Source organism: Typopeltis vanoorti, chromosome 8, assembly GCF_054136105.1.
Source record: "Typopeltis vanoorti isolate ZY-2024b chromosome 8, IOZ_Tvanoo_1.0, whole genome shotgun sequence".
Classification (NCBI taxonomy): domain Eukaryota; kingdom Metazoa; phylum Arthropoda; class Arachnida; order Uropygi; family Thelyphonidae; genus Typopeltis; species Typopeltis vanoorti.
The window spans coordinates 11503738-11531208 of NC_143556.1; the positions used below are offsets into that span (position 1 = coordinate 11503738).

Here is a 27471-nt window from a genome sequence, read left to right on the forward strand (position 1 = left end):
GATACCTTCCTGTCTATGATCACATTTTCTCATTTAATACGGTGACGTAAACATTATTTATCGCCATCCCCCTGGCACCGTGAAAGCGACTTCTTTATTTAAACATTACCCAACAGCTCTTTCACAAAAGAAACACGGAAAGATTAACGTGTACAACGCCCTTAATACATCGATTTATCGAAAAATGACGACACCTTTATTTATCTTAAAGCTAAACAGAGCGCGAAAGAAACAACTGATGGGCCTGTTACTAAGATAAGCAAGTCTATAAACACTCCTTTCAGGTTAAATGCTGTCGTTTTGAAACGGCAGACCAGCAACAAAAACAGTATTATTTCTTTCATTATTTCACTTGGACTGTGATATGCCATTGCCAATAGCAGTGTGTATAGTTCCATAATGCCAAAGACCTTAGGATCGCTACTAGGCTCTTTTTCAGTCAGTTTCCAATAAGCAAATGGGGTTATTTATCCTAAAACTCGGGATTTTAATCCCACAACCCAAAAAAAATCGACCACATAATTCATGCTAGTTCAGACAATAATAAGACTTAGGTAAGAGCCTGTGTAGCTAAGTGGTGTTTGTCCTCCTCAACGCTAAACCGCCTGAAGAAAGAGCATACTGAGTTCGATTCTAGTCGCCGACTACAGGAACTTTTTCTAAGCCTTTTTTCGACCGGTTCCCGAGTTAATAGATTTCTAGCATGGTTAGCGGTTTTTCTTCTCCTCGAAACACGGGATTTTCGTTCCGTAAACTCAAGAAAATCGACCCTAGAACCCACGCAATTTCAGACATTTAAAATAATCTGTCAGGGTTAGGAACCACGAGGTGGCGGCACTTGTTAGCTGTCTCTTCACTGCGTGCAGCTTAAATGACTGATAGACTTGGGCCTGCTATCTCTGATTAGTCAGCAGTTCAGTCTCCACTGGTAGCTAATATCTCCAAAAGTTAGATAGGGCTTAAACTGCCTCGCCTACTCCCTATAACAGAATTAAAAGCGTTAGTTGATTTTTAAAGTGACTTAGGTACCCACTCTCCAACCAACAGACTATAGTGTGATTCTGATTCGGATCCCACTATAGGCGAGGATGTTTGTGATTGTGTTATCAATTCTGCAACTCTATAACCCTATCACTACTTCTTCCAACAGAGAATTCACTCCCAAAGTAACTAATCACGCAATGACCTTTAATGTCTGTCATTTCAAAGCCTTCAAAAACATTAGCAGTTATGAGCTCAGCTATCGGTGACGGCTAAGGGTGGAATTGGCTACTCATTGATTTACAAATGTTAGTTAAGGCTCAAAGAGAGAATAAAAAAGATGTTAAAGGATTTATTTATTGTGCTACTTACTTATTCGTTTTATATATTTAGTTGGTTATATTAGATTTGTTTATTTATTTATTCCTCTTTTTTCCCCCCATTAATTTGTTGATCAGTAGATTTTTGTCAAGATATACAACAGTACTGGGTGAATATTTCTAATACAGAGTCACAAGTATTAAAAAATAAATAAGCGACATTGCAATTGACAGATAAAAACTACTATTGGTGGTGGTGATGGGCGGTAGATGGCGTTGATGGTGGTTGTGTGCGGTGGGAGAATTAAGTAGTAGGGAGACGGTTACGTATGTGTAGCGCAATGGAGTGAAGTAGAGTGTCCTTCCGCAATGAGTCCTTGGAAATGTCACATAATAATAATAATAATAATAATAATAATAATAATAATAATAATAATAATAATAATATATAACAATGATATAACATAATAATAATAAGAAGAAGAAGATACATTATGAATAAATTCTGTAAGATAAATGAGATGAAAAAATTCATAATTTTGCTTCATACGTAACTGATCTGATGTAATTCAAGCGCTTTTATGATATGCTTATTTTATTGCTTATATCACACGTGCATCTCATGTGGACAATAAAAGCAACCGTTCCAAGTTCATGATTAATGTATAAATTCTGTGCTGAGAAGTCCCCAGCGGTCGTAGTGGTGAGTCCCGCTTTTTAAACGAACTATTAATCGAGTGACGAAACCCCAAGAAAATGTCACATAATCGATGCTCATGAATGAGAAAAAGATGTAAATTACCCCACCACCTGAGCTCTGTTAAGTGTTCCAAACTGCCTCTTACGCCCTAGCCATTCCAATTTAATACGCATCTTGCTCCAGTCATGTGCTCAAATACTAAACACTTGGACTTCATTTAATCGCCCTTAAAGTACACATTAGAATCTCCTAACTTCTCGCTGAATCGAAAATCGAACTGCTTTTCGTGTCTGGCGTTCCTTTGCCAGCTTATGACCTTTGACCTTTTCAATTTACGCAGTGGGAGGTTAGGAATGCGGACGACTTCGAGTAACCAGTTAAAATCAGTTAACTTTACACATTGATTTTTAAAAATTCCGTACAGAAGAAAAGATGCGATAAATAAAGTGTATTTCGCACAACACTAAAGAAGAAATCATATCAGATACGCTGTTAACTGAAATTAGTAGTAAATCAAAATGTCGCATTTGTATTACTTTCCTCAGCTACAAATTCTTTAATAAAATATTTTCTCGAAATGCAATATAATGTTAAATAGTGAAGCAACATGACGGCAAAGCGATAAATATTTTCGTATGTCCGTTTTTTTCCTATTCCCAAAGTTGCGGTTTATTTGATTTGTCAATATGCATTTTATTCGATAAATATCGTCTTTTTTTTATTACTATTTTTGTGACTAAGAATCAGCATATTTCTGCGAACGAATTTTTTCTTTAAAGAGAATTCTTACTTGAAAACAAAATCGGCTTGTAAACCTATAAAAATACCAAACTAAATAATAAAATATGCAATTCCACTCATGACGTATTTGGCACGCGAAGAATGCCATTAGACATTTCTCGCTTGCAGTCATGTGACGTATGCGCGTGTTGTTCTCCAAAAGACAAATTTTATTCCTTTTCAAATAACGAAATGTAATGTTCTTTGAGCAGCTTATGAAATTTAATAAGCAGAGTAACTGAAAGAAATCAATAGAAAAACAAAAAAATCAAATGTTCTTTGGAAGTGTATTATATTTTGCATTCATGAATATCTGATATCGCTTCTCAACGAGACTTGCTTTTTTTTTTCTTGTTTGGCCTTCTTATTATCTTTGAAATACAGCGAACCATATTTAAATATCTTATTTGATTTTGAAAGTAAACTAGCTCATCAAGGCGTGTGTTTTGTTGTTTTATTGACTGTAAAAGGATAACTTCTTCAAACTTACAAGAAGTTAGAAAAAATAGACAAGCTTTATGGGGATTAAAAAATAAGAAACACGATTAAAAATACTAAGAAGAAGCATGATTAAAAATTACTGATGTCCAACACCATTCGTATAACTTTTCTTCTCTCTGTATTTGCACCCGACGAAGTTTTTTAGTAAAAGGACAGCCTAATAGCCATATACTCAAGCAGGAAGTTCATTCCGTTGACTTATTTCGCGATAATCAGCCATATAAACAAAAGACTCCACCCAAGTGCAAGGAATGCTTTCTCATCTGTATGCATGCATACTTTTAGGGCTGATTTTTATTCGCATTGTAAGGTTATGTTTCCAAAACCCACTGAATAATGGTTTCGATATCAGAATTAGCAGCGTTCAGGAGAAGAAAGATGAAGAAGAAGCTTGTTGAGATTGGATTTGAATCCTCATAGATTGCACTTTTTAAGAAAAAATAAAATGGAAGCCTGTTCCAGATGGCAGCAATAGAATGAATGAATAAACGGGGGGAAAAATTATTTTGGAAGTTGAAAGTTGAACTGCGATTCAGGAGTTTGTTGAAAATGTATTTGACAGAGCAGAGTTGGTGATAGGAAGCTTACAAATCAATGCCATCGCTTTTAGTATTGGTTCGAGTGTCTGTAGGGGCTCTTAGAAGTACCAGCCCAAATGTGAGAAGAGGACTCGATAGATGGATGGATTTGTGATTTGCAAGAAGTGACTAGCCGCTCGGTGAAGTGAGGTCTTGAATGAAAGTGAACACCTAATTTCTCGGTATTGAGTCGGCGATATTTCAAATATGTTTATGCCAAGGAAAAGTTAATGAGAGTCAGATTTATCCTAAGAAGAGAAATCCGTCTCTTGTTCAGAGAGAGATTATTATTACATAACACCTCCAGGGAGTCCAAAGACTCATCGAGGGAAGGCACCTACTCCACAAATCTCCGTCTCTACCACTCCACCAACCGCAACTACCTTCATCATCTACATCAACGCCATCTACAACGACCACCACCACTAGTATTTTCACAGTCAATCACAAACATCCATGCCCATGGCGGGATTCGAACCCGCAGCCTTTTGGCTGGAGAGCGGATACGCTAACCACTCGGCCAACCAGGCTGGCATATCCCGAAAATTCACCGAAAACAATTCATCGAACGACAGTTTATCGAAAGGCAATTAATGGGAAAAAATATTAATCGAAAGTCAGTTCATCGAACAGCAGGTAATCGAAATAGCAAATAATCGAAAGGCAATTATCGGAAAATACATTTCGAAAGGCAATCGTCGAAAACCAACAATTCATCGAAAAATCACAATTCACCCGGAACTATAAATCACCGAAAGAACAGTTGAACGAAAAATGAATTGCAAAACATGTGAAGGGAAGTGTATTATTTATCAAAAAGAACTGCAGTTTTTAATTGGTTAACTTGTGGTGTAATTGAAGCCTAGCATATTCCCTTTATATATGTTTCGCAGACGTGTGTGGCAACTTTTATTGGAGGGATATTCCTTTCAGTCAGTGTATGCGTTTTGTGTATTTTATGTAAGTTTTACACAGGCTGGGAACAAGATAGTTTCCCGTTGTCTTGCTTATCCGGAAGTGTTTCACTTTCATGGAGACCAATTTGCAAGATGAACGACTCGAGCTTCCAGGAGTCAAAACACCACCATCGCCATATGAGACCGAATAACTCACTTTAAGTTGAAGAGGACCGAAAAGAATTCTTCGCGTCATGCACGGGATTCGAACTCACGTCTTTCTAACTAAAGGACTTCTTTTATAGCGAGTGAACAAAGGAGGCGCCATTATTATTATTATATGATAGTAATAGTAGTATTATGTAAAATCTGCGCGCACACATACACCAGTTATGTGGCGAATTTTACTTCGATTTAGTATTTGAAACTTTTACAAAAACCTTTTGTCGAACAGTTCCAGTTTTCAGTTCAACTCTATTCGGGGCTACAAAGGGACGACAAGTCGGCATTTTATATTGCAATAAGAGTGAAGTGAATAACTTTGTAACCTAGTGGAATAGGCACAAATTTGTAATTTGTAAAACGCACAAGAAATCCGTTTGGTCCAGTTTTAGTTCCAACGAGATCACTTTTATTAGAAAATTTTCGTAAAGAAGTTTGGAATGATATTAATCAAATTTTATAGTTAAGATCTGTATTAAAATTCGTCAGGTTTGATTTCAATCTGATCATCGGTGTTTGTGAGAAAACAAAATAGGTAGAACGAACTCTTTGAACGAATGAACTTCAGTATACAAACGGAACGCTGGTCTAGTCACGGGTACTCCTTTTTCTCAGGAGCATTTGAAAACAATGTCCTAGAAGAATACCATCATACACCAAAATCATGAAAAAGGTACGTCGATGATATATTTTTCTTCTGGAGCCATGGACTACCTTCACTTCTGCTTTTTCATGAGTACCTGAATTGTTAATACCCTAACATAAAATTCACCTATGAATTAGAATCTAATGGTTCACTCCCATTTCTGGACCGTCTACTAACTAAGCAATCGTATAAATGGAAATGATATTTCGAAGCCTACCCATACTGAGATACATCTAAGTGTCTCATCTCATCATTATAGACCTCAAAAATCAGGATTCATTTCCACGTTAGGAGCAGGAGTGTGCCGACTCATCACTGACAAGGACAAACTACCCAAAGAACTTCAACATTTAAGAAACACTTTCCTTCAAAATGGCCACAGTGAGCACGCCATCTCCAGACTGCTCAACCGACATGGGACCAGAGAAATTTCTGATAAAGAAGAAAACAGAGGATTCATCACACTTCCATATGTTAGCTCTGTTTTTATAAGAAAATACTTAAGGAATATAAAATCAAAGTATATTAATCCCCTTAATCAAGATGAGATCGCTACTAAGATCCACCAAACCTCGACATCTCTCACTTCAATATCAGGGTGTTTATCGGATATGATGCAATTTCCGAACATCTTACTATAGACAGACAAAAAAATCAATTGAACAAGGCATTGAAGAAAACGTTCGAGATATCGAATACCACAGGAGCGAAACCTCAGCTTTGCCATCACACGTGCTCCCTTCGACTCACAAGACGCTTCGCAAAGGAGACATCACGTGTTATGGGACAAATCGGAACTATTACACCTTTGCTATGACACAACAAGAAAGAAAAAATGTGTGTGTGTGTGTGTGTGTGTACAGGAACGCGTCAAGGGTATTTAGTGGTTTTGAGTAAGATCTACAAAATACCCTCTACAGCTGCAATCACCTCTTGATTCGAAGAAAAACGCTGAGTTTTATTTTTTTGAAGAGATAGAAGTCAGAGGGAGTCAAATCTGGGAGAATAGGGTGGATGTTCCAATAATTCATAGTGTGGATCCCTTAATTTTCCCATTGCTAAAACACCTTTGTGCTCTCTCCTGACGAAAGATGATTTTTTTCTTCTGCAAACCGAGTCTTTTCTCACGAATTTTTGTCATCTAGTCTGCTTAAAAGATCGGAATAATATTCCCCGGTTATTGTTTTACCCTTTTCAAGATAATTAATAAACATTGGATGACCGGCTTCTGTCATCGTTTTCTGAACAACCAGCTTCTGTCCACTGTTTCGACTATTGTTTGAATTCTGGTGTGTAATGTGAATCCAAGTCTCATCCATAGTAATAAATCGACGCACAAAATCAGTTTTATTCTTGTTAAAATGCTCCAAGCACTGTTGAGATTTTCATGCGAGTGGGTTTTTGATTTGGTGTGAGCAAGCGCGGCACCCATTTTGCGCAAAGCTTTTTCATATGCAATTCTTCATGCGAAATATATCCTACACGTTCTTTCGAAATGCCTATGGTCTCAGCAATTTCACATACATTGACTCGCCGGTCATCCAATACCATATCGTGCATTTGATCAATGATTTCTGGTGTTGTTACACTTTTTGGACGTCCTTCACGTGGATCATCTTCAAGGCTGGCACGGCCACGTTTAAACTCGGCAGCCCATTTCTTAATTGTCGAAAATGAAGGAGAGAATGCCCATAAACTTTTATGAACTTCTTTGAATGAATTTCTTTTGGCGTTAAACCTTCTTTTACAAAGAATTTTATAACCGCACGATACTCAATTTTATCCATTTCAAGGGATACTGAAACACTTTTGCTTCAGACAGCTGTATAAAACAAACTGCTTGATAGAATGACTTGCAATTTCAAATGGATGCTTATGACAGATGTACCAACTTTGAAAAAAAAAATCTTACCGATAGTGTTGTCATCTGCAAGTATGTGTTGTCTCAACTACGGTATGGCGAGAAAAAAAAAAAATACCGAATTTCGACACATAACATATATCGTTGTAGTTAGTCAGTACTGTTTTTTTTTTTTTTTTTTTTTTTCGCCATACTGTGTAAGAGTAGTTTTTGAAGTGTGATGTGTGTGCGGGGAGAGAGTGGTCATGATATCCAAGTCTCCTGATTTGTGTCGATAGTAGGATAGATGTATCTCCCAGTTCTAGATTACGATAAATTGCTGGAATTCGACAGTGTAAATGCCTTCTTAATTCCAGCAATTCAATATCTCCTGTAAGATAGAAGACGTCCACTGCGGCTTGACTTGAGGATAGCAATATTTCTCTAAAGACTTTAGCAACAACTCTGTATCCGTTCCCGTTCATCCCACAAGTGTTCGATCTGGTTTAGATCGGAATTTTAATATCGAGCCTTACAAAGAGTCATGCGCGGTGAATGAAGATGAATTTCCCATAAAACTTATCTGAAATATGTGGATAGTTGACTTCATAGACTAAATGCTGCAATACAGGCCAATGACAGGCCTTGTGAAGAAGATAATGATTTCATATCCGTTTGTATTTCTCCCATGTTCCAATATAGATGGCAACATAATGTTCAGGAATACTTAACAAAATAGCAAAATGTTTTCTCTTTAAAGAGTTGTTAAATTTCTCTGCTTCCACTAGTAGAATTGCTGATCATAGTTGCCCAACAGAACTGTTGGAAATGGATGATATAAGTCTGCGTTTCCTGTTGTGTGATAACACCTAAAAGTTTGTCAAAGAAATATCTTCCGTATTTAAAGTAAGTATTCAGATAAGTTTATTTATCAACGAAATACATCCAATTAATAAACAACCAAGGAGCGCAGACGTATTTAAGAGGAGAATTGTGTGAAGGAGACAAACAAAAATGACTCTTTCAAGAAATGGGTCTCTTAAGACGAACCCCATTTCTCAAATTAATTGAATCTCTCCCGCCAACTCATAAAGCTCTCTCTTGAGAAAACGTAGACACGTGTTAAGTGTGCTGTACAGAAGCAAGCGGGATTGCTAATTGCTTGGGTGTATTGTAAACGCACGCGAAAACTTCCTTTTCATAATGAGGTTGCAAATCCGATAAAATTCATCTCTGCTCTCTACCGGAGACTCGAGAACACTTAGCTACTTCGGCAAGAAAAGAAAGGGAGTTGTTGTTACCTCCGGAAAAGGAGTATTCGCCTTAAATTGAGTTACATCGTAAACGCTGAAAACAAGAATGATAAGTAGACAGCATACACGGAGTACTTGGATCTTGCCATGACATTCTTTACTGAATCCTAATGGAACATAAACAATTTTCATGTAATGTGAAAATTATCTTGGATATTTAGAAAACTTACCGTCCACTGAAACGTTTTACATGATCTCTCTCCTTCCCTTGGTCTAAGATTCGAAAGATAAGCAGCCGCAAAGTAAATCTTAATGTCTCGCACATCTGACCACATCTTCATGTACCCAGCGCAAGTTACAGCCAAGCAATTCGACTTATACACAACTCATCTTTGTAAATAATAGAGCTTTTGATTCTCTCCATTGTTTGCTGAGTTGGTTGGCGCGTGATTCTATGGTTGGTTTGTCTGTTTGTTTTTATTTCCGTGTTTTCGGTTAGAAAACTCGAGGATGAGAACGCGAGGTTTCTGGAGCAAAAACTGCCTTCCCCTACATATAATATCCGCTATCTCAACTCACCTCCAGTCGAACTAAACTTGTCAAGAAATTATATGGTTTTTTTTTTAATCCTTTACCCAAGCGTATGCAAACAAAGTTTCTTCAAGACTATCCTACTTGTATAGAGATGTTGTTGAGGTTATAATTCATTGTATAATTAAATATAAGATATAATTTATTATCAGTAATATCCACCTTCAGTCGAAATTCATTAAACCCTCCCCTCCTGGGTGGAATTCGAACCGACTCCTCCCACTACAGTGTTTTCAGGTCACCAACTCACACACTGTTAAAGGAGGATTCAGTTCGTGGTAAATCAGTATTTAAAAGGCTCTTAAAACTGTACTGTAATGAAGAAAAAAATTATTAATTATCATGAACCTATAATAATTGTTACACCGAGGTAAAATGGAGATCGAAAAAACTGTGAACTTCAAAAACTAAAATCTGTTCTTACCCAAGAGTTGATCCTGACAGGTCCTGCATCCAAATAATGATGAATAACCAGTTATTACTTTGTCACCAGGTGGAAAGATTTGATAATTTTACAGATCATAGAAGAATCTCCCCTACCAAATAAATAAAATCATCGGTAATTCAAGTGTCAAGTTCTACATACTTTACTTGAATAATTATGCGCACTGTTAGAGTATATTTGACATATAAAATGGTTTTCTCACCCTATTTTTTATTAACAGCCACTATTTTACAAAGCTATATTTTGAAAACCATTTTTTCATGGTTTTATGTAATCTCTCCTTGCAGCTCTGAGTCGTCTGAAAGCCAGGAAGAGGCAATGGTACGTTTTTGATGAAAGTAGATGTCAACTGTTGTACTATAAAACAGAAACGGATTCCAGAAGCAAGCAGCCCCTGGGCGTTATCAACATCAGAGGGGCGGCCATCTCTCTTACCCTTGAAGAGAGTAACCAGTTTGTGATCCAGTAAGTTGAATTAAATAATAATATTATGGTATTCTAAACTAAGACCTCTAGAATATACATTTATATTCATAATAGCTATGGATGCTGCAAAAATTTTTCTTTGCCAACTTCGAGAGCCATCCAACCAACAAAAATTCTTTCCATTGTTTTCCCCGTCATCGCCGTATGTCAGCAGACAAATTCTCTGAGGAATGGTGACTGTCCCCAGAGGGTTGGATATTTATTGTGCACTTTAAGAAAGTTTCGATTACGAGCAAGAAATCCTTGGTTGCTATAGAAACGCATCTTCAGTCTCCCTGGCAGCAATGAAAATGTTACTGTTAGTCTATTTCCGACTCGCCACAATATGAAGTCTCAAACACACATACTCTGTGCGAATTTTAAATTAATTTTTCCTAACACTTACAGAGAGAGAGAGAGAGAGAGAGAGAGAGAAGTTCTTTGCCTCGGATAAGAGACCAATTTTACTTTCATCATAACCACAGTGACAAAATTGTAATTCTTGTATTCAGATACGTCCTAGATGCGAAAACAAGAACAGGTTTATTAACAATTGCAAACGCTGAAAGAAATAAAGGTATGTGTATTAAAATCGATTAAAATTTTTATAAATCATAAAAAAAAGTAGTTTTATTTCCCTTTACATTGAAAAAAAAAATTATGCGAAATTCACATTCACGAAAGTGATTAAATTTGTATTTTTAGCTATAGCGATAAAGAAAGTAAAATATTTCATGAAAATATAAACCATAAAATGAATGGCTACTCATCCATAAATTATGTTGAATTCGTTTCACTTTTTATTTCCGATTGTCAGTTTCTTGGCTATAATAATAATTCATTAGCAGCGCCCTCTCTGGAATTATATAAATATCTCTAGAATGCAACAAGCAAAAGATAATTGTATTTCACAAACAAGAAAACAGTCGCATTAGCTTGTAACTATGGTCGATGTTATAGTTACTGTAATAAAAGCTGTAATTAGGCTATCAAACATTGGGCTATTACTTCCGTATTTATGTTATCTAAACTAAGCGGATTAAAAGTAAATTTCCAGAGAAACGTTTTGTGAGACTGACTTTTTTTTTTTTTTAATGTTATAAAATAAACATCAGAGTTTGAATTGGCAGACTGGTGTAATTTCATCTACTTAATGGCCCATATAGTACGTTAGACGAGATTGTATTTAGTTGCCTCTTCTTTAGAACACTGAAATAAAAATACAAGAAACTTCTTTACATTTGCTAGTTCTTGAAATGGGTAAAATATTAATATTATCCACCGAAAACTGGAAAGTACTTGCTGGTGATTAACTAGATGCATTTTAGACCTCTATATTAGCATAAAGTTGGCCATTACACGATGAGTAATGAAGCCATTTTCACAAACACTTGAAACACAGCAGCGTTTGCTTTTCTGCGTCTGGTGCCAAATTATAACACGCGTAGAGACGGATAAAGGTATGATGAAGGATTATTAGTGAGTTGCGCTTGATGTACCCATCATAAGATTGCAATTAATGGTGGCGCCTACTGGTGATAAATATTGCAACTAAATGTTTATTTTAGCTTAATTCGCTAGAAGGAACAACGTTCTTAAGTCCTGGTGAGCTTGATGCAGCAACGTCTTGTACATCATTACCCAAATTATTCTCGCACTAAGTACTTTTCAACAAAACTTATCTCCAAGAAATGCAGATTTTCGTATTCTTCATCAGCCAAGTCCTGTAACTCCCTAATAGAACAGATGTTTGCCCTCGACAATCTTTAATGTCACTTAATTAACTGTAAGAGCCCCCTAATAAGCACAAGATTTAAGAGCTACTGGAATTCAATTAACTTTTATTAGAGAAAAGCTGGCAGTCTGCGCTATTAACATATGGATTACTGCATATAGTAAAAGGTTTTTGTTTTCATGTCGCCATGTTTGGAGATTAGCGATTACACTGATAAAACTTTAACGCTGTCTACAATATCTAATGAACATTGTTTGGTGTATTGTAGTTCTGATGGCAAAGATTACGCTCTGGCAGCTGACAGTCACGAGTCCATGATGATCTGGGTGGTTGCGTTGCAGGTCAGTTACTGGATTTTTTCAGTTTTTTTTTTAATCTAACAATTATTTCTCAAACCAACGACCGGAAATGGTCTTCTTGTAAAGCTCAATTTGAACTTCTAATATCAGTTTGATTAAACTTTCTCAACCACGCTTTTCACAATACCATGATTCTTTATCTATCTTTTTTTTATTTATTTATTAAATGATTTATTTTTCAGTCGAAGCGCGACGCATCTGTTAACAAGGTTAGGGCATCGACAGAAGATACTTCGTTTCGAGCTAAAGAGGCTGTGCAAAAAACAGATTCTTATCCGGTAAGTTTCGTTAATATTCTAAGTAGAAGAATCGATCGTAAAAGGTAATAATTATAGATATCTGATCCTTTGATCACGCATCTTCTATCAGTTACAGATGTCAGTAAAAGTTGATTAAAAAGCCAACTAAATTTCATTGACTTCTTACAAGCACAACAATAATTGTAAACAAGTGAATTTTCGTTTAGATATTCACAGTTATGTCAATATTTCAGTTTCATTTTTTCTCCAATTCGTTTTTATTTTCATTTACGTTTATTTTATTTTTCAAGTCGCAACTTACAGTTTTATACATCTGCAATTCTTGTCATTCTTTAAAGCCTCCGTAGCTCAGTCAATATTGACGAAGCCCTTTCGTCGGAAAGACCTGGGTTCGATTCCCGTGTATTCTTCTACAATAATTCCCGTAGATTCTTCTACAATAATGAGGTTGGGAGTTATAATTTTCGGAGAAGGAAATGTATGTTGAAGTGTATAGAGCTGCACTCAATATCCCATAATATGATTGGATATGAATTTACCACGAGCTACTCAGAGATGTGATAATTACAAATAGAGTTAATCATTCATATATAATTTTTTCATATATATATCGTACTAATTAAATAAAAAAGTGGTATGAACATGTACTTCTGCATGATGGACTGAAAAGAATAACTGAAGGCAAAATAGAGGCGAACTCTGTACAATGTCTCTGTTCTCCAACTAACAAGCTATGAATTCGAATCTGATTGTGAGCGTTGATGTTGGTAACTAATAGACGAACTTCATCCCAAGTGTGAACCCACATCACACTTAATAGAAACCCGAAGTGGTTTAAAAAATTGACTTGTTTCGTATTTAGTTTCTTGGGTTTCTCATTTGGTTTGTAATGAATGTCGCTTCTCGGTTCTTGTTGGAGAGCTAACGCTGAACTATCGTTTGAATCGGATGTTGGCGATGTCAACTGGAAAATGTCTTTGGGAAAATGATTTTTCGAAATCAATCCTTGTCCGCTCTTCAATGATGATGAAGTCTGTTCTTTCTTTTAATCGTTTATTTTTTTATTCGGATGTTTTCTTTTGTGAAATTCGAAGGGTATGACTTTAAAAATAATAGCGTAATGAAAACTAATTTGAGCCAGTAACGCAGAATCTTTTTTTTTTTTTAGGTAACATTAAATGGGTATCTAGAATAGAACTCACCTTGTTAAAATATCATTATAACACCACTGGTAGTGACCTTCCTTTATCAAAATCCCCCGATTTAGAATCAGACTGTATTATTGTTGGAAGTTGTTCCACTTGGTTCTGCAATAAATTAAAGATGCCAAGAAATTATATACTTGGTTTGATCCTTTATCCAAGTGCTTACACTTGGATAAAGGATTAAACGAAGAATATAATTTCTTGGTATCTTTAATTTATAGCGGAACCAAGTGGAACAATTTCCACCAACTATCCTTAATCCAGAGTATGTTAATAATAAGGAGTGACACCTTTTAGCTACTCGTATATGGAAATATGACTTCGTCAACCTTGGTATTACTTCTGGGTCTAGCTCCCACTGATGAGACCTCAATAAAGGTCGAAACCGGTCTAGTAGTGAGCATTCCCATAATGAATAGCATTATTCATGTCCGTAAGGATATGTACTTTGCATTATGGAATGCTAAGGCAATTGATTTGAAGTCATTAGCTTCTATACGAGTTGCCCTGTCTTGAAAATAGTTCAGGCGCAAACTTTGTTTGCTTACACTTGGATAAAGGATTAAACTAAGAATATAATTTCTTGGCATCTTTAATTCAGACTGTATTATGGCTGTACTGATGATTTTATACTTTTATTACAAGATGAGTTTTAAAAAATAAAATCACCAACGAACTAAAAGGCAATTAATAACAGTGTTTGACAACAGATGAATATGCGATGGAAATATTCCTTAAGTCTCCCCATACCAACATTTCAGTCTTCTTTCAGAAATGTGTCCCATAAATAAACGAAATAATAAATCTGCAGTTATTCTCATATCGATCGATTCTTTTAGCATGTTGTGTGCCTGTAGAATGCGGCTTGTGATAGTCGGCAGCACCCTTTGCGAATGTTTTTCGCCTGCCTCACCGACGGATACAGAAATCAACTTTTCGTTCTGTTTGTTCTGCAAATGTCACTCGCCAAGTCCTTTGCCAGTAAATATTTAGTCAGCAGAAAAGAATTTGCTTTGCCCATCTGCCATTACTGTCAACGGACTCTTCGCTATTTGACATTTAGCGAGAGCACCGCTCATCTCGGCTGTTGCAGATGTCAGGTCCACTGGCGCACATTATTATGCAATAGGAACCGCACACCGCCTCCTCAACCGCTAAATACATTTCGCCTCGTATCAAGCACAATGACAGCGCAAGCCGTTGAAATCCCTGGTCGCCTTAGAAGATGAGAGGAAATCCCATTACTCTCGCCTGGATCCACGAGAATTTGAATGCGACGTCTCCAGTAAACACTGTGACCCAAGTGTCTTGATGGCTTTAACCTTGTAGCCGGTCCAGTGAATGTGCCACATGGCGAAAGAAATATGGGCAGACGTCGTCATCATGGGAATACGACCGACATAAGTTTCCACTAGAGGTCGCTGGTTACTCCCGGGATCATTTTGGACGAACATTTATAAAGTATCTGTTCAAGTAATGGGACTGACGCACTCGTAAAAAATGATCACAAACGCCGACACCATGTGTGTGTGTGTGTGTGTGTGTGTGTGTGTGTGTGTGTGTGTGTGTGTGTGTGTGTGTGTGTGTGTGTGTGTGTGTGTGTGTGTAAAACAAGAAAAGAACGGTATTGCGCAAAAAAAAAAATAATAAAAATAAAAAAACAGTACTGGACTTCTACCCCCTCTCCCTTCAGCATACGCGCTAGGAGATATGTCGTTCGACGGCATGCACTGTAGCAATGGTGTTGTCGTTCGACGGAATGCACATTAACAGAAGAGCACGGCGGAAGTCCACGATGGCGTAGACTCCTCCAAGAAGTGGAATCTACGCCATCACATTGAGCTGTAGCAATGGTGTTGATGTTGGAAGAAAACACGTTTATTGTTGAGCATTATTTTCGTTCATGTGGAGTTGGTAAAGCAAATGGTCCAAGTCAACGACATGTTTGTGAGCAGTTTGTTCGTCACTCCAGTAGGACGAAGCAACCTGTCACACACCACGTGGTTCTTTTTTTTTAACAGTTTTTATTATTCACATCACGTATACAAATTATACATATTATACTATTCAACTTGTATAATTATGACAATATTTCACAATACAATTCAATGCACAGTACAATATTACAAAATAAAATGCAAGTATTACTATCATATTCTGGTGGTACTAACACTTATTTTGGTTATTATTTTATTATGGTTAATAAAAAGTTTTCTCATATATGTAAGTAGAATATAATATATTTCGAATGGTTTCAAAGTTATGATAAGTAACTGGTTTAGAGTAATGTAAGTTAGTTAGTAATTAGCTCAAAACAGTCACTGAGAGAGTCCAGGGACCGCATCTATGAGGGCTCCCTTACCAGTTATAATGATGTACGTGTTAATATATTAATATCTAATTTAATGAACCAATTTGTAAATCAATACCTTAATTGGTTACGATATATGAGTTATTATACATTTAAAGTAATTGTCAACATTGTTTAATCCCATAAGATAATCTCTCAATCTTTTTCTGAATACATATTCTGAGGTTATTGATTTAATTTCTTTCGGAAGTTTATTATAGCTACTCTCCGCGTTCTTCTAATATCACATTTTCATGTCTTCGTTTTGGAGTATGTTGAAGGAATGGGTATTCCACCATGACCCGCCTTCAAAACTTGATGAACTAAGGGATAAAATTACACGATATGTCCAGCAGATATCACAGCCCTCGTTCTCCAAGATGACAGAGAACCTTCGCATGTGCTACGAAACCTGTCTTGAAAGACAAGGTGCCCATTTCGTCATCTATCGTTAATGCTTCGACCAAGATTCCACCGATTGTTTTGAATGTTCATATCATCAGGTGTAAACATATGTTTCTTGGTTAATAAACCCTTTTACTCCATAACACATATCGTTGTAGTTACATCGGTTTTTGTTTTGTTTTGTTTGTTTTGCACCATATTCTATAATTTCATTCAGAAATATAGGAATGAAGTTAATAATAGTAGTCTCCTTTACTAACCCCACCTGTTGGCAGACTTTTTCTTCCCTTAAGCTTTAGGCTCAATAACATGTCATAGCCGAGTAACTTGGCTTTTTAGGAACCTGCTTACAGCTTATAATAGGGCAGTTTATCCTATCTGCATAGAATAAATATCGATCTGATTTGTCTATTAGTGTGTATGTTCTCTAACCGATTTGTCTGTCTTGCGGACCAGCAAATTCGCCTTTAGTTGAAATGCCTTTATTAAGGTTCTAAAGGTCATCTCAAAAGGACATCCCTTGTTACTAACCAAGCTGGAGAGCTCATACACGTGTTTGTATTTTACTGTCAATATTATTATTATTATTATTATTATTATTATTATTATTATTATTATTATTATTATTATTATTATTATTATTATTATTAAAGATTATACCAGATGAAATCAATGGATAAAGTAAGGTCACTCTTCATAGAATTATATACAAGTAAAGAAAATCTAGCGAAGAAAATGTCGCCTTGCTTCTGCTGTGAGCGTGAATATCTACTGCCCACCCAACAGTGACGCCGAGATGGCCAAGGTGACTCTCAAGCGTGCCACCCCAATGTGCAGCAAGAGGAGCCTTCGTCTCCTACATTTGAAGTACTTATTGTTCACTTTGTAAGCGTAGACTGCACTTCCAATGCTGCAGTATTTCTGAAGTCACTCTGATAGTCCAAAACATCCTGAAGAAATGAAAATAAGACCAATTATCAAGGAAAAGGTAGAGAAATATAACACGATGTTGGCTTTTTTTGTTGTTGTTTAGTTTGTGTGCTTTTCAGACTTTTCAATTTCGATAAACATGATGCATTCGAATGCATGATGCAAGACATATTCAATTCTCGAGTGCAACAGATTATGAAAATCTACATAAGAAGAATTGAGAATAGTTCCCGCTATAAAAATCAAAATTAAAAGAAGGAAATGAAGAGCAGCAACTCTTAAAGAAGGAAAATAAAGAACTACGAAACAAAGCAAACCTACTTAAATTGCAAATGGAAATGCGAATTACAAAAAAAAAAGAACTGCAAACTGGCACGCACAAGATGACAAAGAATAGAGATCGAATTTCTCTAATTAAGTAGACTAGCACATTCCTTCTCAAATATCACCTCTGCTATTGGACCAAAACGGAATGAAGGAAAATCAAACACTAATCACATCACAAGCAAGACCTTGGGAAACCGATCTGTTACAGCCGGAAAATTGATGACGTCAGTGCTCAATAACAAACAACTCCCAACTTCGATCGATGTTCTGTACATAACAGAACATTGGACTCCGTTCTTCAAAACTCTGCTGTTCCAAAACTGTTCAGATCATCTGCCTGTCTATGGTACGATTGGTTGACACCTTTTCGTGGACAGAATTCAAATTAAACATCAAGCATTATTAAAACCTTAAACAAATAAACATCATCCGTACTGTCAAGGTGACATTCGTGCATCGGGACTTGTGAAGTCTAACCCTGCCATAACTATGAAAGCTTCTTTTCACCATTGATAAAGCGGATATCAAAGTGGTTTTAACTTCCAACATTTTGTTTCTAACAAGACAAACAAGAACATGGTAAACATGGTGCGAAAATTATTCATCGTAATTAGGACTGGACATGGATGTGGTTCTTGTGTTTTTATTTTAGCTAATTTAGATTAATCCAATATTTGCAATGGGTTCCTTCGGATGATAATACCAATTCGTTGCGATTCTTGCTCATCCAAGAACGCGTCTACAAAAGCTATCTGATCAACGTGATAATTTGCAACGATTCACATTACCGCACACTGGCAGTAATATTCTGCTTCCACTTACATTCGCTGTGTATTTATGGATATGTTTCTCGTGATCAATTTAAAATTCAGTCCGAACCACTCAAACACTGTCTTTTAAATTGTTAAGGAGGATAGAGATTCATTAATAGGTAAAGAATTTGGCTTTTAATCCCATCTTATGCGTGCAATATTCAGTTTTACCAATATTCACTTTTACCAATTTTCTCATTGGTAAAAGCAGGTGTAAGAGCAAGAGTAACAAAAGCAAAAAAGATTTGGACACACACACACACACACACACACACACACACACACACACACACACACACACACTAATCTATGTTTCATTATTCCCCACCTGCAAAGTAGATGCACCTGTAGGATGAATCCGTAGCAGAAAGTTACCGTATCAGTGGAGTTCCACAGGGAGCTATTCTCTCTCTCTCTCTCTCTCTCATTAACCTTATTTAACATATTCACCCATGATATTAATCAACTTCCTATAATAAGCGAGAGATCTATATGCTGACGACACCGCCATGGTGGTCTACACAAATCTGCCATGACATTAATTAATTTGGTTCCCAGCTGTCTAGTGATCAGACTAAGGCTTATATATGCATAATGCTACGTATAAAGGCTGGATAAATGATATTTAATGATACTTGCAAACCTACAGGTCCAATCCATCGAAATGAAGTACCTTGCAGTAGAATTCCTAAAATATAACTGTCACACTTGTGAGTACAACATGACCTCGGGCTTTATCTCTATGCTGATATAACATTAGAATAGTCATAAGAACTGTCTGCATTTCAAACTCTGGATAATAGCAAATAAACAATTAATATATTAAAATATGTGTCTCTTCATAGTAGAAATCTTAATCTACAAGGCATTGTAAATTATGAAAATATATTTACGTATTTTATCTCCAGTTAATACAAGATCTCTCTCTCGCCCTCTCGTGTATCTGATCGATATTAAACTTTAAAAAAAAAAGCAAAGTATGCTATAAGAGTATATGCAGAGAAGTGTTGACTTACTTTAAAAGTAAACAAATTGCCATCACTAGTAAACTGATTCGGTTTTCTTGAAACACACAAACTAATAATAGTTATTCTGGTGTGTTGAGTTTTCTCTGAGGAATTCTGGTATGTTGAGTTGATGTTTGCTGTTTTATGAACATGTGGAGTTACAGTAAAGTGTTACTCCGAAACACACAAAAGATAGCAGATCAATAACAAAAAATAAATAAAAATAAAAATATTACTATTAATAATAGTTACACAGGTAGTTCTCACTACAGTGAACTTTAAGAACTAAAGATTAACTGAGTGGATGATATTATAGTGAAAAGCTATAATGTAAAATTCTGTTTCAAGTCTTTTGGAGGTGAAACAGAATTTTTGGTAGCTTGAAGTGAGCGAGTTCATTGTGGTGATGTGTGGTGTGGTGAGAACTTACTGTAATAATAAACGAAGTAATAGTTAATTGAACTAACAGTTCAATAAACTATTACCTATTACGCAGAATGAGGCCATCTTTATGATTTGGCTTCTGTAGAAAATTTGACCCATTTAAGACTTGAATCTGTTGTTTAATTTAAGTATCCCATCTGAAGAGGGATTGAGCGGAGTGAATTCACGAGCCCTTAGAAACTTTGTTAATCTCTTTCAGAGCGACCAAGAAATCCAAACGGTGCTCAGGAAAGCCCAGAACGCCGAAGAAAAGCCGAAGGTATTCCGAACGCAGTCGCTACATTTGAGGGGAAAGTCGAAGAACGAACCAGCCCGTCAAAGTGCCGTCACCCGAATGCGTAATCTTTGGATGGGTCAGAATGCGGAAGCGGAATCAAGCTGCAAAGGTAAAACCTGTCCTCGACATGCGATTGTGTTGTATTATATTCGTGTAGTTGCCATAGCAACCGGTTAAGATGTCTGTGGTAATCTTTACATTACAGCAATTCAATTACAAAACTGCCTCCGCGTTGTGGTGACCACAGTGACGCAGTCACTAGAACACGCAATCAAAATGCAGTTACTATGGTAACCTGTTGCAACAAAATAAAGTCGCCAAGGATTACTACGTATCAGTTGCCGCATCGAAACTAAGGTTGTCAGGCTACCCAAAGAAACTGCTGTGGATCGGTTGCTATGACAACCATATCGTTTGTTGCTATGATCTCCGTATTGTATCTTATTCGCTGTAGTCAGTTCTGTTCGATAAATGTTGCTTAACTCTTTAACAAAATTGAAAATTGCTTTCGAACATGGATCGGATGGTCGACCGTCTAATTCTTTGCCCTTCTCTCCTCTTTCTGTAGACAGATTACAACCGCGGTATCGTTTATCGCCTCTCCCGCAAAGTGCCAGCCTGTCTGACGGCGAAGAGGTCGTTCGCAACTGCAAACCGACTTTCAGGATGACGGACGAATCGAAAACTTCTTCGCAGTCTGCCAACGGAGTTGCCCCTGCCGTCCAAGCTATCGAATCCGACCTGACGGTGACCGATGACAACAACAACGACAACAACCACAGCGAAACTGCAAAGTCTCCGAACGTACCGAACGGCAGCGCCCGATCTTCGTCTTCTTGTTCCACCACTGACTCGTGCGATGCTTCCGACGATGCTTTCGACGGAGAAGAAGAGGAGGGCATCTCGTCGTTGAACGGAAACAGAAGGGTGTCCATCCAGTCGGTCGTGTCCAGGGACAAGATTCGTTTACTTCGTCAAATGAACTCCGATCCCATAAGGATGGACGACACCAGGTCACCGAAGGACAGAGCAAGGTCAGTGGAATGTGTTGAAAACATCGTGAAAAATCTTTAATTATTCAGTGGAGTCTTATTAATATTTCCACCAATCTTTCAGTTCGTTCCATATTGAGGCCACACAGCGCAGAGTTTGACTACAAACATCAGCATGTTATTGTGTTTATTGTTATCTTTGATATTGCTGCTGCTTCAATGCTGTGCTTTATTTACTTGTTGAGTTGCTTCAGTTTTATTTTCAATTTTTCAAAATCAAATATAAGAGAGGGACAATCGTATCATGTTAGCGGAGTATCGTGAGAGCTGAAAAAAATAAACTGATTGCAAGTAATGTAAGAATTTTCGTTTAACTACGCGATCTGCCTGTTAAAAAGGTTAGTTGGCACATATGAGAACTCAGAAATCAGCCACTTTTTTCCACGCAGTTAACTATAAATTATTGTTGATTTATAGCGCACACGCACATACACCCACGCTCACACACGCTTGAAATTTATATTTCCAATTTAAAAATGTTTAAAATATAAATCAGATTTTAAAAATATATATCTGAAAAGTGCTACTCGCCTTCATGGGTGCATACTTCTGATACGCTTTTGTCATCAATAACAAGATGAATATTGCCAGTTTGAAGGTTAAAAGAAGTATTAGATGATAATAAGCAGGTCGTAATGAACTTACTGTTGGATAAAAGTGTGGCCCCACTCTGTATTAGAGACCACACCGTTTAAATCGTCGTTATGGCTATTCAAGTAAGTCAGTTCAAATAATTAGTCGCATTTGCCTTGCAGAACACTTTTGAGATTATCAAATGCATTATCGGGAATTACCATTAAGGCACTCGTAAATCGGATTGAGATTTATGCAATAAGATTCATACTGCATAAATGCTTCAAACCATCAAGATGTGTAGTTGGAATACAAAACTCTCCAGGTACAGTTTCATTGTGGAAATTACCAGATTTTCAAATTGGTAATGAATTTGTAATAATTTATATACCTGCTTAAGTAAAAGTCAGTTATCTTGACAAATAAACCCAGTAATAATGTTAGAATTGGACTTGGCTCGTATGACCTTAACACCATTATATATTCCTTAGTATTGGTGACATCTTTAAACATTGTCCACTTGGGTGTGATGTGACTTTAACATTGATGACATCTGGAGTAAGTATGGTAGAGAACAATTTCTTGATGCTTCCTTTTTTGCTGCTAAAAACGTCCTCATTTGGCTTCCTCTTAACATCAAATCATTTCTTTCAAATACTGCAGCTAGATTTTGTATAAAACATGGTTCTCTCTGCTGTACATTCTTTCCATGATGTTTTTCTTTTCAGTTCTCTCTCCGGGAATTCCTTGTCCGGCGACTCAGCCCTCGGTAGTAGCGAATGTTCGTATTCTTCCAGACTACAAGAACTGGAAACGGAACTCATGTAAGTTGCTTCCATTTCAAAGGGTGTGGAAAAGTTTACAAATTTTAAATTAGCAAAATATTATCTTTCTCCAGGTTTCTTAATTTAAGTTTACTTGCCTACAATTACAGTTCATAGATCATATATCCTTCGACTTTTACTTAAATAAATTCCTCGACCATATTTCGTTGAAGAGGAATTATATCATGATATTTAGAAGAATCAGTTTTTCTTTATAACATCAACGAGAGCTAGCCTCGTTGGTCGAGTGGTCAGCGTATCTGCTCTCCAGTCAAAAGGCTGCTGGTTCGAATCCGGCCTGGAACATGGATGTTTCAGATTCTCTTTTCCATTTAAATATTCATACATATAAATATACATATACTTTCCCAAACTGAATTCCGTCTTCCGGAAGAAGTAGACCTAACCCTCACCCAAAGTAGATGCCTTCACCAAGCAGCTGAGGAGGGATAGTTACACGCTGAATATCATCACCATCCACGAGGATTGGAGAACCTAAAATTATAACAGGTTTTGAAGTGTGTAAAGACAGAGGCTGTAAAGAGAGAAAGATCGCACTGATCTTTCGGAAAACTGGAGTTTGTAGTTCCTTGGAAAACATTGAACGTGGATGGCTGTTTCTAAAGAATGGAGGTAAAGGGAATGATAGGTTCCAAGAAAGGGGATTAGTTTTGGTGGAGAGCTTGGAGCACTTCTTCATTGGGAGGAAAATCATCTTAATTATAATCTAAATCTCAAATCTGAAAATACAAATGACCTAAAATATACTCGATGTCTTCAATGGCGGTGATTCTGGAACTTGGTCACTCGCCTATTAAGAGACTTCGTCCAAAAAACTTCGTCAGAGGAATATCAATCTTAGGCACGAATTCAGTTTGCAACTTGAGCAGAATAAAATCTTATCTTCATATTAATTTCACTATCAACGAACAATTTCAAAAAGAACGGTACAAAAGTAATGCCTCCTTATTTTTATTTTCTTTCGATTCGACTCTGTAAAACCTTTACGCGTCACTGAGTGGATAGTAGTCTCTAGTTCTACCACAGCAGAAGGCGCTGCGATCGGTCCTATGAGTACAGAACACTGAAACATGGATTCACCATTACTCCAGGAATTACCTCTGGAGAGAGGGAACTCGATCAGTTCAGAACAGTACTGAGAAGTTATCGAAGTTGGAAATAAATGAAATAAATAAAATACCAATTCGTAGAGTTCGGTCCACCATAAACTTAAATGAGGTTTTCTTTCTCATGACAGCATCACCACTCTTCACACCCATGCGCACAAAAGATGCAATGCAGCATTTGGCTGGTCTTTCCCATCCCATCTATAGCCTGGATATGCCCCACTCTCTTACATGTTTGTCCCTTTGAAGGATGAGACGCCATTTTCTGGACGACAAGAAGCTGAAAGAAACTGAGTATAAGCAGCTGTAATATCGTAGAAAAAACGTGCTGAAGAATCAGAGAACGTTCGGGAAACATGAAGTATTGAAGCCATTATTAAATAGATTATCGTTACCGAGAGAAAATATTTGAAAGCGTACCTTTCGTACATCTAGTGATCGTACACAATTCAGAAGTGAACGTCGAGAAGGAGAAGAAGGTCTACATTGAGACCAATGAGACATTGAGATTCTGCGAATCTCCGGAGAAATTTCATTTCGTTGTCTTTCGCGTAGATAAACAGCACGTCCAGGGTTTGTTTTGGGAAGAATGCTAAGCCTAACATTTTTTTTTAATATTGATATTCAATTTCTTGAAGGTAATAATATTATTTTTGAATGTTCTTACTGTTTTCATTTCTTTTCTCAGTACAATTAAGTGTGAGCTTGCCAAGGCCCTCAATCGCGAATCGGCTTACAAGAATGTCATCGAACAGAAAGAAGCGTCCGTCACTGAACTCAAGGAACGTCTGCAGCACGTGGAGGTGGGAATGGAAGAGTTCTGGTAAGCTGAACTACAATTTTATTATTTTTCGTGCTTCGTGTCAAACAAACTGTTCTTTGAAAGGTGCCAAACTGTCTTTCATTTATGGGATGTCCTTGCCTTCTAGGAAACAAAGTCCCGTCAAGAATGTAGCCGGAGCGCAGAGGTTGCAGGAGAAATGCCGAATCTTACAGAACCACAACAGATTTTTGAACGAAGAGGTTTTGAAGCTTGCCAGGATGCTGCAACAGGAACAATCGAACAATCAACTCAACAAGACGTAAGGAATTCTTTGTGAACTTAAAGTAAACGCCTGTTTTTTTGCATATCCAGTACAATGACTTCAATCACACAGAAATAAGTAAAAAATAACGATTTTTCACTGCTATTTTTATTGTTAAAATCAAATGAACATCAGCACAGATTATGGCTGTAGGTGTAAAGGAACATAAGGATAGTTTACTCTTTGAATTTCATAAGCGAGGTGACAGTTCAAATCATAAACTGGGCTGACACCGTATCAAATATGTCTGGCCATTCGTCTCTCATGCTTTGACATGCTGCGTGAGGATGCCCTCCTGCAACACAATATCATCGTGCCCCACACTAACACTCCACATGAGAACGACTATGGCTCTATCACTGGATGGCACATCCTGATTTTGTAACCAGTGATTTTTATCTGTCCAAACTACTAAGGCTGGAAATCGATTTGCTACCGAAGCAATCTTGGCTTCATATTGCCGTTTCATGGTTGAACTCAGTGAATACCAATTTCTTGTATGTCACTGAGTCTTTCTATGAAAAATGTGTAAACATCTCATGTGACAACCTTTGACCAATGGGATTTACACAAAACAGATTCCGGAATAAAGTCCTGTGTGGTTCTTATGATACTTTTGAGACACTCCTTAACAATAATAAGTATAGTATATAAAATAACATTATAATAATAAATTTAATATACAAACATTGTATTTAAAAGATGCATAATATTTGTATCGAAAAAATAGCACTTCACTAGTTATAAATAAATTCTGGATTGAGATAGCAGCAAATAGTTTTATTATTATCGTGCCTAATAGTAAGGAAATATTCAAATATTATGGTAACATGATTTGTAAAAACAATTGCAAGACTCATTACTGATTGCTAGTTTCAAGACCTTTGTTATCTAGTCAGAAAATAAATCTGGAACTCTTGTGTATTGTTACTGAGAATAAAACAAAAAATAAGATAAACGAGAAAGAATGATGTGTGTGTGTGCGTGAGAGTTTAAAATAACAGAGCAAGTCTCCGTTCGATACGTGATTACAGAATAGCTTCTCTCTTTCACTAGGCGGATCCATGAAATGGAGGGAGAGAACGATCAGTTTAAAAGGGACTATGTCTTCCTTCTTCAATCGTGTCTTCGTATCACGTGCTCCGACGGTCCAGAAGCAATGGAGGTGTATTTGTACGGTGGCGCGAGGGTAAGTATGCATTTTCTTTCCAGAGCAGACTTGGGAATTAATGTTAAATATATAAACAATGAGTGTAAATGAGAACAGACGACGGTTTGAGCTAACGGTCGATGTTATCAACATACGCAAACTTCCGCGAAAGGGATATTCGATGTTAAATTGTTTGTTTAATAATAACCTGAAATTAGTGTCTTCCATTTTTATATAAAGAAAATTAACTTTCATCCTCAATATATGGGTCATCCTTAACTGTCACGTTATTAGACTTGTAGACTTATGAGGCTTGTCGATTTCCCAAGAGTAAAAAACATTTAAAGGCAACCACATAATGTATATGCCTTATGGTGTTGATTAATGATAAATTAGGTCCCATGTGTATCATCCTATTCTTGTCATTATATTACACTACGGAGTACCTGACCTTCAGTCAGAAAGGTTAACCTGAGGGCTGACGATCTGGTGAACAAATTCTAAAGCAAATATTGTGTTTCTGATGGAAGGATAAATTGTTATATTGAACATTTCTCAGAAATAACAATTTTTAGTTAGTGAGATTCATGTAAAAGTAATAATGGACAAATAAGAGAACTTGTTCGGCTAAGTAGCAACAAGATATCTTATTCAAATACAGTTTTTTAAAATTTCTTTATTATGCTTGGATATAAATTTTTGAGCCGAAGATTAACTTTCTGGGAATAGCGATGTGGTCACCTTAACAAGTTAATAAAGGCTTTGATAGCATGCATCCATTTGTGTATCAAAATGATTGATTTATTTATTAATCATAGCACAAAGAATTCTTTCTGTGTACAGTACTTGTGTTCATGTGTAACTCGTTCTTTTTTCTTTTCTTTTCTTTTTTTTTTTTTTTTTTTTTTCACGATCTAGCATAAAGAAAGAGTTTTGTCGCTGCTGGAAGAGGCTAAAAGAATCAATCCCACTTTGCCAAGTTACGACAGGTAACATCCCCTTGACCTAACTTTCCGTAGCATTCTATCATCAGTTATTACAACAATATATGTCTTCGGAAGAAAATATTACACTTTGGCCAACTTTTGCAACACGTTTGCTACTTTTATCTTAGTTACCTACAATTTGTATTCACTACAGCGCCTCTGTTCTTTAAGCGGCGAACAGTGTAACGAGAACTACTTTATTCTCGCTCGTTGTCATGGTGACTGTTCTGATGACATCAAAGGCCCTTCGCGAGCTCTGATTAAGTTTTATTTCACTTGTTGCATTGGTCATTTCTTATTTCTGTTTTTCTTCGGAATACTGATGAGGTCTTTTAGATATGCAGT

General features: G+C 36.7%; 1 protein-coding gene across 4 annotated transcripts in view; it reads left to right on the forward strand.

Moving 5' to 3' along the window:
• Nucleotides 1–27471, forward strand: part of LOC150103732 (uncharacterized) — a 408898-nt gene that overhangs the window by 82249 nt on the left and 299178 nt on the right. For all 4 annotated transcript variants that reach the window (XM_090397132.1, XM_090397134.1, XM_090397136.1 and 1 more), the window contains exons 3-12: nucleotides 10041–10218; nucleotides 12222–12294; nucleotides 12495–12590; nucleotides 20252–20438; nucleotides 20898–21363; nucleotides 22683–22778; nucleotides 24594–24728; nucleotides 24835–24987; nucleotides 26047–26179; nucleotides 27059–27129. In XM_090397132.1, the coding sequence (XP_090253258.1) occupies nucleotides 10041–10218; nucleotides 12222–12294; nucleotides 12495–12590; nucleotides 20252–20438; nucleotides 20898–21363; nucleotides 22683–22778; nucleotides 24594–24728; nucleotides 24835–24987; nucleotides 26047–26179; nucleotides 27059–27129 (1588 nt within the window). The remainder of the gene's footprint in view (nucleotides 1–10040; nucleotides 10219–12221; nucleotides 12295–12494; nucleotides 12591–20251; nucleotides 20439–20897; nucleotides 21364–22682; nucleotides 22779–24593; nucleotides 24729–24834; nucleotides 24988–26046; nucleotides 26180–27058; nucleotides 27130–27471) is intronic.